This window comes from Drosophila arizonae, chromosome 3, assembly GCF_054131065.1.
Source record: "Drosophila arizonae isolate 15081-1271.41 chromosome 3, UAZ_ARI_1.0, whole genome shotgun sequence".
Lineage (NCBI taxonomy): Eukaryota > Metazoa > Arthropoda > Insecta > Diptera > Drosophilidae > Drosophila > Drosophila arizonae.
In genome coordinates, this window is record NC_142923.1 from 21,467,256 (window position 1) to 21,480,637 (window position 13,382).

Sequence of the window (13,382 nt, forward strand, 5' to 3'; positions counted from 1 at the left end):
ATATAACTAAAAATTCTTTTCTGTAACTAATTAAAAAAAAAAAAAAATAAAAAATAAATAATAATTATCAAAAATTATTTTCTATTATCATTACTTTCAACTCATTTCCGTATATATATAGAGCAACTCAACTTATAATAAGAATTAAGCGGAAATAGGGGATAGGAAAGTCATCGCAAATGAACGTGAAATCTATTCAATTATACTAGAATAGGTCTACAAACCCACAAACACATATGCCCAATGCGTATCAGTCTTGAAGGATGTAGCAAACCAATTAGCCAAAATGATGCACAGTTTTGTTTGACGTTCACATGCGTTGCCACAACCGAGTCAACAACAGCACTTGGCTGATGAAGGTATTGAGCTGAACTCCAGTAGCTTGTTGATTGCTGCTCAATAAGCAGGTGCCAGGCCAAACTTAAGCTAAGGCATGACCAGTCGATTGAAATGAAACAAGGTTGGGTACAAACCCAAGTGCTACCCATTTGTGTGTATAAGTGTTGCATTTAAACTTATATGTATATATGTATCTATGTAATACCACAAATTGGCTTTCAATAAGGTTCTTGTTGGAAATCAATTAAAGATGAAACATTGGAATGTCGATATTTCAGCGCCGTCAATATTTTTCTGAGATCTTTATCTTATAATGTGAGAGCATTTGTTTTTTTGCACACTAAACAAATATTTGTCAAATGATTGTAAGACTAATATTGTAAAGCCTGTAATGCATTTTCAAATAAATTTCTAAATGACTTCAATTTGGTCTGTATTATTTTATTATTCAAAATTTATCATACCTAACTGATTTGTTCAAAATCCCCTTTTACTTCTCGCTATCATTAATGTTAAAAGCGCATCCAGCGACCTGTTACATTTGCATAATACCATTGTATACTGAATTTCCGTTTTCAATGGGTAACCATTATTATTATCATTGGCAATGAGTTTAAAAACTCTTTTACAAAATATTCGACATCATTGGGGTCGCGTAAATTGATGTTTGCGGTCCGCGAATGAAATAATTTTGAAATATTTCTGAAATATACCAAAAGCAATTAATCTGAATTAAAAAAGAGCTACCACAAAATGTTACACAAATTTCGTATGCAGCTCGGGTAGATGCTTTGAGTCCAGTCTTAAGCCTGTGCTGGACCGCCTATTTAGAATGTTCAAGGATTGTCAGCAAATCAGGTGCACTACGTGATGTGCTTTCAATAAAGTGCACGAAATAAAGCAAATCGTCGGTACCGAAAAGAAGGAAGACAAAAAAAAAAAAAAAAAACGAAAAGAAAAGAAAACTTTTAATGCGCTCAGGCGACGAACGATACACAGAGTAGAGAATGTTGAACGGTAAATGGTAAACAAAATCAGAGGATACGAAAGCCACAGCATAAAACTGTCGGCACTTAAAGTCAGGTGGGCTGGACTCAATTGCCCAACTGCTCACCTATCCAAAACGAGCCCGTGCGTGAGCAATTTTTCTAAACGAGTCGCTTCAGGTAGGACCAAAAGCAGCAACAGCAGCACGTTTCGGGTGCAATACCAGGACATGCTACTAAAATAACAACAACAATGAGACAATGATGATGATCATCATCATCATCATCATTAGAATGGTCGGTTAAGGATTATTGAAGTCTTGACAACTTAGGTGAATCGACCTTTTTAGATGAAACATTAAATATTACAAAATACTTAATGCACTTCAGTGTTTTGGGTCTACTTAATAGTCATTAGACAATATTAGGGATATTCCGCTAATGAAGCGCAACGTCGACATTCAATAAGGCAATACACGTAATTTTTTGAGTGCTCGCAGAAAATACTCGTTCGCTGGTCATCGAAAGAAAATTAATGGATTTAATATGTACAAATTCGATTCATAAACTTAGGAATAGGTACAACATCTAAATTATTTATTTCCCAGAACAGTAGGCGTACTTAGCAAAAATTGATTGATGTACATATATTCATTGTAGAAAATTTCAAGTCAGACAACAAATTTTTCATAAAAAAATTGCATAGTAACTAGCGTAGCCGAAGAAACTTACCATGGCTGTAAAAAATATCAATAAAATTAATAGTTTGAATTTGTTTGGATTTATCAAAAGGTTCCCAAAAGGTTAGTCAATGTAGCTATCGAAAACAGATGCAGATATATAAATATATATATATAATTAAGACACTGTAATTTTAGGTTGGGCTCCACATCGCAATGTCACATCGTGTAATCAACTGAAGAGACATGCGCAGAAAAAAAATAACGTGCCAAATTACTCGAATGTCTTAAGTAAAACTTCAGCGACCAGACAGGTCAATGAGGAAAATTCACGAAATGGCGTTCCATTTGATGGACGACAATTTGAGAACCAATTGGCTGCTGAGCGTATACGCCAATCTAATGAAATATTGAAAGATCATTATCTAAAGAGACGTCATATGCTACGGACGTTAATTTATGATGTTAAGAAACCAATTCCGGAATTTTCGAAAAAACTCAAGGGTATCATGGCTCAAGAAACAGATGATACAAATGAAACAGTCAGTGCTGATATGATGAGAACCAGTCACGATTACCCATCGCGACGTTGTAGACCAGAGGCGAAAGATGATTTAACTGAGGACAGTGTGAAAGACAGGCACATGAAATTCCATAAGCGTAGGCAGATAAATTCTGACGTGGATGAGCTACCTGAATTAGATGATTATTTGGCGACCAGACGTAGTCGCAAAGCTGCCAAAGTGTTAAGGCCGCCAGATAGCTATAAGTATGGCGAAATAAAGCCCACCGAATTTAAAGAGCACAGACTTCTGGCCCATCAAAGGGAGAGAGTTAAGAAAATGTGGCAAATCGGTAAGTGGACAAGTTGAATATGCATTCTCTACATGTATATTTAATATATTTACATATCCTTATAGGATCAAGACAAATTCCACGGTTGGAGTAATTAAATATTCATGAAATGTATTGCGGACCATTAATTTAAGTTCAAAATTGAAAAATGCCCATCTTTGAGATCAATGTTTGTTTAAAAAACTTTGGAACTACATGTGTATGTATATATGTGAATGTATACATATTGACAAAATCTACTATGTTAAACTGTGAAGTAATGCATTTAGAGGTGTTTCTGCTAATCAGCGGATCTGATTAACTGTAACAAAAAACGAAAGAAAGTTAAACTAAAAAAAAAAAACGAAATTAAAAAATGTTAAACTTTCAAGAATTTACCGACATATTTTTTTGTAATGCAAAATCCCCGTGTTGTAATAAATCCTAAAAACATATTATAATTTTATGTAAAAAAATACATATATTTTGAAAATCTGTTAATGGGTCGGTATATAATAGGCGGGCTTGAAAGCTAATTAAGCTAATAGCTAATTGAACGTAAGCTTACTAAAAACCTTAAATTCAAAATGTACCCAATTCAAGACGATAAATTAAACTTCCATTAACCACATGTATATATCTCCACGCATGAAACTTTTATGTCCAAGTATTACATGGAAGAAATGTAATTTTCCAAAGATTGACATACCTTTAAGTTGAGTTCCGAAACTGTTGGCAAAACAATTAGCAAAGCATTTGAGTGGTTAGCTTGGCGCACCACTTAGCTGCCCGGACTGCTGATGTTTCTGGTGAGTTTCGCATACAGTTGGTTATAGAAGAAGCTACCATTTGTGATAAAGATACCTCTACTCACACACACGCACACATTATACATGGTCGAAAAAAAATTAATTAAAACTTACCTCAATGAACTGACAGCCAATTAAAGTTTACGCAAGAGACACGGACAACAACAAGTCGAGCAGCAAGGAAAACAGTTGAAACGTGCACGAGAAGGTGACTCTCGAGAGAGTGAATGAGTGAGAGGGAGGGGTTATGAGTGTTGGCGGAGGGGGGTGACTGTGTCGATGTAGGGGTAGACGTTGAGCAAATGTAACATTCAACGCGCCATTAAACGCGCTGTAGATCAGAGCCGGGAGAAGCAGAGCGAGGAGAGACACCGTTTATTGGCCAAAAGCAAACAAACAAAAGCCAACAGAGACCAAAAGCCAAACAATAAGCAGCAGTAACAGCTGAGTAGCAGCAGCCGCAGCAGCATCAGCAGCGAAACAAAGGCAAAAGAGGCAAACGAATAAATACTAGAAAACAAAATGGAGTGCGCATCTCCAGCCCAACGACCCCCGCCCCACCGACCCACCGACCCACCGGCCCACCGTCCACCAAGTGCTGCCCCATTGCCTACTGGACAGGATGTGACTTGTTTGTCTTGGACTTGAGCGGCGGCCGCTGCAGCAGCAGCAGCAAAACAATTAACAATCTCCGTTTGTCGTAATTGACTCAAATGAGCGCAAACAATAAATAAAACAGTAACAGTAACGGCAGCGGCAACGGCGAAGGGAGGGGGGTAATGGCCGAATGGGGAATGGTAATGCTAACGGTAGCCATAGCAGTACGTCGCCAAAGAGAGCAAAACAAAGCCAAAAAGCGTTGACAATGACGATGTCGCCTTTGCGCTCACGAACCAAAATGCCCTTCAGCTAGTGATGGCAGATGCCAGATAACAGATGACAGATAAATGCTAAGTGAACGATAGCAGATTCGCAGCAGATTAAATAACAGTAGAAACCATTGAAACATAGAAACTATGAAAAATATACTAATATTATTTCTTATTCTATACGTTCCAAATATTTATAAAAAAAATTAAGTTAAGTATACTTTTACTAAAATACATATATTTGTTTTAAATATATTATTATTTTATTTTTAGTAACATATTAATACAAATATAGTCAACTATACTTTATTATGAATATATATATGATAAAATATATATTTTAGATATGGATATAAATAAAATTTAATATATTTTTCTGAATAAAAATATTTTTACATACAAAAACTATTTAGCTATAATTTTTGTCTAATTAATTTTTGTAAAATTTATTTTTGTAAAATTTATTTATTTATTTATCTTTTGAGCTGCAAATTTATATGAAATAATGCTCAAAAATACATTTATATAATTTTAATTTATTTTTCCCACTTTACTTTCATAAAATGAAAATACCTGAAAACTTAAATATACCTCTACAATATATGTTATTAATTTTATATGTACAACTTTTCAAATATTTACACGTATATTTTTGTCATATGAAACATTCATATACCTAAATTTTTATTTAATATATAAGAAGAAATAAAGTGTCCCATATAAATAAAAAATAAATAAATAATATATAGATATACAAATAGAACGTAAATATGTTTATTTACTCATGCATAAAGCATGATTTTTATACTATGCAAAATATATCAAACTAACATCATTGTATAATCAATTCACTAACTGCCAAAGTACTCTTCATTAATTTCGTGTATTTTCTCCTATATTGTCTCGCTGTCATCTCTAGTTAGAGTTAAAGCCATTTCAACCACTTCAGCCACCCACATGTCCGTCTCGTTTCTGGCTGGCTGGCTGACTGGCTGTTTGGCTGTTGGGCTGTCTGACCTATAAGCGAGCGCATCTGCACGTAGCGTTCACGTTCGCCTGCAGAGGAATCACTGTACAGGCTGCATTTTTGTCATGCCTTTTGCCTCGATTGTTTGCACAGCTTGTCAGGATTTCCACTGTCAGTCGTCAGCGTTAGTTGGCTGCTAGCTGGCTTGGCTATACGGGAGCTGTTGAGTCCTGTAAGTGGATATCCTTGGCTAAGTGCAGCCTGGGTGGATGCCAACAGTTAGCCAACAGCCAAAACGCTCTACATTCTGCCCAACTGTTTGCACTACAATATTGTATTTTTAATTATTCAAGCTACGCCTCTACAATGGGCATTATATTTCCACAAGTCTGTCGAGTGCTCTATGCAGCAGCGGCAGCAGTACGATGGACATTATACATTATGTTCCTCCGGCTACTTAACATCCTCTTAAGTTGCAAATAATGACTGTCAAACACACTTGACACTTGATTCATTGTGTTTGCAGTATAATTAAATAAAGATGTCTATTCCCATTGTTATATAATTTCATGACATCCACTTAATCCTTCATGAGCAGATGCTACATACAAACATATAGAGGATATTTTCTAGTCAGTCACTGTCAGTTACCATACGAATTAAAATTTGTTTGAAACTCTAATGTAGAATCTACTGCAAAATATGCTAAATATTCGTTTGGAATTCAAAAATTACGAATATTTTGGGTTATATGACAGATGAGAATTTTTTTATTTAATTATAGTAAAACTTTAATTACTGCTGGGCTGTATACATGTACGAATGATTGTAAAATAGGGTATATGACAGCCGAGTAATTTAATTTAATTTGTAATATAACTTATTTTACAGCAAAACTGTAAAAACTCATTTATGCTTTAAATGCTCAAAAAGTTCGAAAACTTCATTATGGATTCTAATAAATGACAACTTTCTGAACATCCCCTCAAATATATAAAACACTTATATTATAATATTATTTTTCCTTGGACGGAAATAAATTTCACTATAGTAAAAAAATACATACAATAAAATATTCTAAAAATCCACTCATGCATGAAACATGATAGATATAAAATATTAACTTTTAGTAATATATAATTACAAGAAAATATATTCTACTAAAATGTTTACATTAATTTTATTTTATATTATGAAGAATTAATATTTCAATATAATTATCATTATCGATAGCACAGTATATATGTAAGTATAATGATATATTTATAGCTTTTCAATACTTCCGGATCTCCAAGTTAGAATGTATTGAACTTGAGATATCTTGAGACACCCTAATTTATATTGTATTTTTTAAACATTTTCCGATTTCCGTTTAAAAAATCAAACATTAAGTATTTAAATACTATAAATTGGTTAAGTTTTAATTCGGTCCCAAAACCAATATTTCTGAAATGAAATTTAATTGTGTATATTACGCAATTACGAGCAATGCCACAACTGGGGCACTCGTCTAAGTGGCAAAAGGCTAAACAGCTTTCGGCTTCTCTTCTGCTGCATGTCTGTCTGTCTATCTACCGTTAGAATGCTTTTGTATGCATGTGTGCGTGTGCATGTACGTGTGTGTTAGTGTGAGCGTTCCATAGACCAATTATGCGCACATTTCATGCATAAGAAAATTCAATTCCACGTTCATTTGCACATGCAAATCAAATTTATTTGCGGCAAGCACTCGGCACTTATGCAGGACGCGACAGGACGTGGCAGGACAAGGCAAGGGGGAGACGTTACCACAGATGGCGGGAATGATGACACGGGGCGGGACATGAGGTATGGGGCATGGGGCATGCCACTAAAAGTAACTGAAGCCCTTGCCTGACTGTTGCTGTTGTTGCACTCGTTGATGCCGACGGCAGCAACAAGAAAACAAGTAGAAATTTTAAGGTATTCTAACAGATTCAGCAATAAATACCCTGCATATGTCGAACTTGAAATTAACAAAACCAACGAAATATTTCAACTTAAAATTTAACGTCCAGCTAAAAATATAATTATCCAAATTTTCTCATGTGCAGATAAATATATAGCCTACGCATAACATACACATTCAATATACCCAACTTTTAGTAATTACAGAGTATTAAAAATTTCAACGCGAACTTTGCAAATGACGTTGATGATGAGTTGCAGCCGAGAAGAACTTACTTCACGAGTGTCTTCTTTCTTATTCTCTTTCCCTCTCAGTCACTCTTCGTTTTTTTTTTCCCACTCCCCCACTTTCGGTGTCTTTTATTCACTCATGCCATTTTCAATATTGCATTCAACTGTTAATGTCACGCACTTGAAAAGGCGCTGAAGACATTTCAAATTCTCAGACCTTCTTCCTCAACCCCTGCTTGAGTTGTGTATGGAAATGCCTTTCAACCGTATGTTAATTTTATTGCTTTGCATTATAAATTGTGCAGTGCAGTTAAGTGAGTTGCCTCATCAGCAGTTATTAAAAACACTTAATGAATTAATTAATTAAACAGTAAACATAATTGTTAAAAAACTGATTATCGCTTACCATTTATAGAGAATGTCAGAAATGTCCCTGTTTGTTCCTTTCTTTTACCTCTCTATCTCTCTCTCTCTTTCTCCACATCTTTCTTCTTAGCACGCGATTGTGGAATGCATTTTGTGGTAGGCAATATTTACATATGTTCGGACACAAAACTGCACCAAAATTTTATTTTATTTTATTTATTGTTATTAAATACAATATCACCAGAAAAAAAGTTTATGCTCACTTTTACACACTTTGGCAAACATTTGATTATCACTCACGATATTAACAGCGGACCAATGATTGAATCACGAGGCATTTTTGCTAAGCTGGCTTCACACTAACACAACTACATTTTGGAGTACACAAAAAAAAACAACACTGCTTCACACTGCTCACACTTTCACACATAGATGAATGCAACGCTCAGTCCACAACTCTCACGCTCACAGAATCCACAACGCGCACGACTTGTGGACACTGTTTGTCTTTTTAGGATCCGCTGTATTAGTATCAACGATTTGCATTGCACTCCTTTTCAGCTTAGTAATTATTAACTTTAGTTATTATTGCAATTGAGAAAATGCATGTAACAAACATTTATATGATCTGTGTTTGTTTCAGCAAGCGTCTAGACTAAACCAGCCTCACACCAACTCAACAGCAGCTTAGAATACACAAAAAACTTGGGAGATTACATGCTCCGCACTGCTCGCACCTTCGCACATATATGCATATGAAGCAACGGTGCTTACTCTCACGCTCACAGAATCCACAATGCTCACAGCTTTTGGACACTCTCTGCTCGTATATGATCCGCTGTTTTTGTATCAACTACTTCATTCATACATACATACATATAAGGTAAATAATTACCTCTGCTCTCCTTTTTGAGCTTCTTTGGTAGTGAATAACTAAGAGTATATTGAATTTGAGAACAGGCATGCACCTAGCCATTATTTCGAAGACTTTATATAAGTATTATAACTAATTCAGTTGATTTAGTTGTATTCAAGTTTTTAAAGAGCTCAACGAATTTCCTTGGTCTTATTGTTTGCTACTTCTGCCTCCATTTCCGGTTGACAGCCATTTTTGCAACTTAAGACTTAAACAATGTCCGCTCGATTGGCGCTGAGTCAATATGCCAAGCGACTGGCGATCCATTAGAATCACTTTTAAATTATTGAAAGCCAGGCAAACACATATACATATATACACTCTCTTTTTTCAACTTTTGGCTAAAACGCTTAGCTTTGGGTCTAGATGCGGGCGGTCTTATCATTAGCATATCTATTCTCCTTGCCGAGGGGTAGTGGCATGACCGGGGGCGTCGGTTCAAGTGGCTTAGCTAAATGTGTCGCGAGGATTTGTTCGGCTTCGCTCGTCCACGCCCACGCCCACTGTCTCGCTGCGCTGCTCTGCTTGGTTCAGTGTCAGCTCTTGTTCTTCATTGTTTGCACGCGAGTTTCCGCCGCAAGGCTAATGTGATTTTTATTGGATTTATAAACTTAAGTGTCAACTTCCGGAAGGACTTGCTGCCCGACTTTGCTCTTTCTCCCTCCCTCTCTAGCTCTCTTACTGTCACTCTTTTGCTTTTCTTTTAGCCCAACTCCAGATTGCGTTCGCTTTGACTGCAATTTAAGTGAAAAATTTAAACGCAAGCTAAACTTGCCTTTTAGCTTCCGAACATAAATATTATGACTTGGATTTTCCATTCCAATCGAATTTGCATTGTTCACATTAAGAACCAAGAACTTGGACTTGGACTTGACTCGGTTTTAGCATATTGTAATAGAGTTCTCGACTTACCCACATGCTGCAACTGACATTGCCTTTGAGTTTGGCAGTTTGTTTACAAACTTTGTTCGAAGTTCGCTTCCGGTTTTGGCTGCCTGCCTGCCTGCTGCCTGCTGGCTGACTGCTTGTCTTCGTGTCGTTCCCTGTTCCACGTCTCGAACTGTTCATTTGTTTTAGCATAATTTAATTATACCTTAAATTAGTTGCATTTTCCTGTTAGTTTCTTCGTAATTGAACTCAGGCAAGCCAACCAAATTTACCCAAATGCAATTTACCATTTTCGCATAGTTTGCATTTCTCGAAGAACTTGAACTGCAGCCCTAATTAGGTTTTTAAATACTAATTACTACGAATCTGAAAATGTCGGCAAATGCATTTTAAATGCCAAAAATAAGAGAACTTGACACAGATGGAACGAACAGCAGAAAAAAATTCGGATTAAATAACGGTTACCATTATAATTTTATAATTTTTACATGCCAGATTATCTTATGTTTAATAACCCTCATTTAATATGGGGAATCTATTTATAATGGTCCTGTTTAATATAAGTAGCAGGCTGAAGGAGGTTTGACAGACTTGATATAACCATGATTCGATATATCCATCTGTTCGTCTATATGTCTGTATGAGCGCCGTGACCTGGTATGTTATATAGATATTCGCCCTACCAGTATGTTTGTACTTATGAATACATAAGAGGCTACTCGACTAGAAAATCTTCTAAAGTAAATGATATACGAATTTGTATTTTACGATGATAATTTATTTATATTCTCTTTTTATTCTGTATCAAATCAATCCAAAACTTGCTTACGTTTATCATATATCACTGCCTAAAAAGCCCGCAACAGTCAACTTTTCACATAAATACAATCACATACATATATTCTCTTCAATTAGCGTAATTAATTTTATATTTTAGGTTACCCCTAAAATTTAAAAAAAAAAAAAGCAAATAAAGATTGTCCATATTCATTCAGTAAATGTAAAAGCGGGCGAAGGAGAGAGTCTAAAATACCCACAGGCAGAAATAAGGTTCGTTTGAATCAGCGGAACGCTTGACCGAATCAGCTTTCTGGAAATTCATAGAACATGCCAAAAGCTATGCGAAATTTAATTTTTTGCATGAATTTTATTTTATTATATATAAAATATAAAATATAAAATATAAAATATAAAATATAAAATATAAAATATAAAATATAAAATATAAAATATAAAATATAAAATATAAAATATAAAATATAAAATATAAAATATAAAATATAAAATATAAAATATAAAATATAATATATAAAATAAAATAAAAATTTAAGTTTAGTAAAACATTTGTAATAATATCTTTAATTAAAATTGTCTACAAATAAAATTAGTTTAGGCTATATAATAAAACTGTAGCCGAAAGGTATTTAATGCATACGTCTAACGCTATGGTACAATGATATGAAACGAATAGATCAATACATCCGGAAATGATAGCTACCAGAAATCTTTTAAGCACCAGCAAAATAAATAAAGAAAAATTGCAGAATAATGAGCCACAGCGAACTCCAAATATAAATTCTAAAAGAAGAAGAAAACATCATAAAAAATGCCCAATGCACATAATTTGCGCACTGAGTCATAAGGCAAAGCAAGGCAAGGCAAGGCGAAGCTGTTTGGGCCAGCTTCTAGAGTTGGCCAAAAACTAATGATGACATATCGATTGGTTGATCCACCTCTTGGTCAGCGCTTTTCACTGAGTGGGTGGCGGCATGGGCGTTGCGAACTGTTGCCGCATCTAATGAGCGACCCATTCGCAACTTTTGCTGACTCGCTGGACTTCGATTTGTTTTCATTTACTTGAGAAGTCTGTGGGCGCGTATATCTAGTCTGGCAGCTGGTTCGCTGTCTCCAATGCGCGGAAATCATTAAAATTTTCCGGCATATTTGGCAAGCAGCATCAGAGATTGTGGCCGCAACAAAAGGCAAAAGAATGCTTCAGAAACTCAATAACCACAAAAGCTTTTTGGAGTTTTTCCTTAAATAATATATATATATGTATATATATATATATATATATATATATATATATATAGCTTTGGAAACTTCTTTTGGGCATTGAAGTGTTCTCTGCTGGGCCGGGGCCAACAGTGAGCAAATCGCTTTTAGCCCTTTACGAAGTTAGCAAAACGTTGGCCGACAGTTTCCTCAGCTCTTTCGATGTTGTTCCTGCTGCTGCTGCTCCTCCTGCTACTCCTGCTCCTACTTCTGCTGCTGCTGTTCTTTTGCCATATTTTCCACTTTTGCCTTTTGCGCGTTAACCCGGTTAACAAAAGGGCGCTGAATATTCCCACAGCTCAATCGAATTTTGCCCCGAACCAATTTGTACGCAAATCATTTTATCGGCCACCGCCAGCGCAGCGCCACCTACCGTTTGCAATAGGTAAATGTATGCGTGTATCCCTTATTTTCGTATTTCGCTCTTTGTATACTCTAACTTTTCGGTATCATACTAATGAATAATCATATTGTTATAATTTGATTTAATTTTAAAATAATAATTTTGGAAATATTACTCATATTATTAATGCCATTTTTTCACTATTTTAATAATTTTGTAAAAAACTTGAAACAAGTCTCTTGAGTAATGTGAATTTAAATATTTTATGAATATACATTAAACATTATTCTTTTATATTATCATATGATTTCTTTTCAATATTAATTTATCCCTAATTTATTAAAAATATATTGAAAGGTGTATTATTAAAAAAAAAAGAAGTATACATATATTTATTGTCAAGTATGCTACTTTATTTAATATTTGCGAAAATATTACAAATGATTTTAAAATACCCAAATAAAATAGACCAATTAAGAAAAACATATTATTGTTTTTTTGTATACATACCGTTCTTTTTTTTAGTTTAATATTATCTAATATAAAATTTACATATATCTACTGCTAACTTTTATTAGAATATAGTTTAAATAATATATAATAATATGTAATATATATATATATATATATATATATATATATATATATATATATATATATATATATATATATATATATATATATATATATACTACGTTTTCGAAAAGTTATTTGAAATAATTATATGCAAATATTTGTAATAATAAACAACCATCAAAGTTCTTCTTCTAGTGTATTTTCCATTCGTTTTGCGTAAGTCTTATTTTTATTATTATTTATTTTTATATATATTCATTATATGTATATATATATATATATATATTTTTTTTTTTTTTTTTTTTGTTGCTTTACTGTCAACTGGGGTGACAATGGCCGTTGACAAGGACAAGGCAAAGGGTCATAAGTGAGTGGCTAGTGGTGGTCCCGTTCTGGCCTTTTCCTTTGTCCCGCTGTCCCTATTTTGCTCTTTGCATTTGCATTTCCCCATAAAAATATGATTGTTGTGTTTTCCTTTATTACATTGGCTTTGTTTGCCACACTACCCTTTAGCGCCACAGCCATGGACATGGCATTTGACTTGTAGTTCTGTGCTCTTGGCCAAAACAACGAAAAATGTGATGAGAAAAAGTAATG

The 13,382-nt window shown here is 34.4% G+C and overlaps 1 protein-coding gene across 2 annotated transcripts; it reads left to right on the top strand.

The window, feature by feature from the left end:
• Nucleotides 1–1,918: 1,918 nt before the first annotated feature.
• LOC108610478 (uncharacterized) lies at nt 1,919–3,317 on the top strand. 2 transcript variants are annotated; one of them, XM_018002608.2, is made up of 3 exons: nt 1,919–2,128; nt 2,189–2,860; nt 2,926–3,317. In XM_018002608.2, exons 1-3 carry the CDS (start codon nt 2,059–2,061, stop codon nt 2,952–2,954), a joined length of 771 nt encoding a protein of 256 aa, XP_017858097.1. In that variant the 5' UTR covers nt 1,919–2,058; the 3' UTR covers nt 2,955–3,317. The 2 variants fall into 2 exon arrangements, with proteins under 2 accessions (XP_017858097.1, XP_017858098.1); XM_018002609.2 differs by having other exon boundaries at nt 2,204–2,860.
• Nucleotides 3,318–13,382: the final 10,065 nt, after the last annotated feature.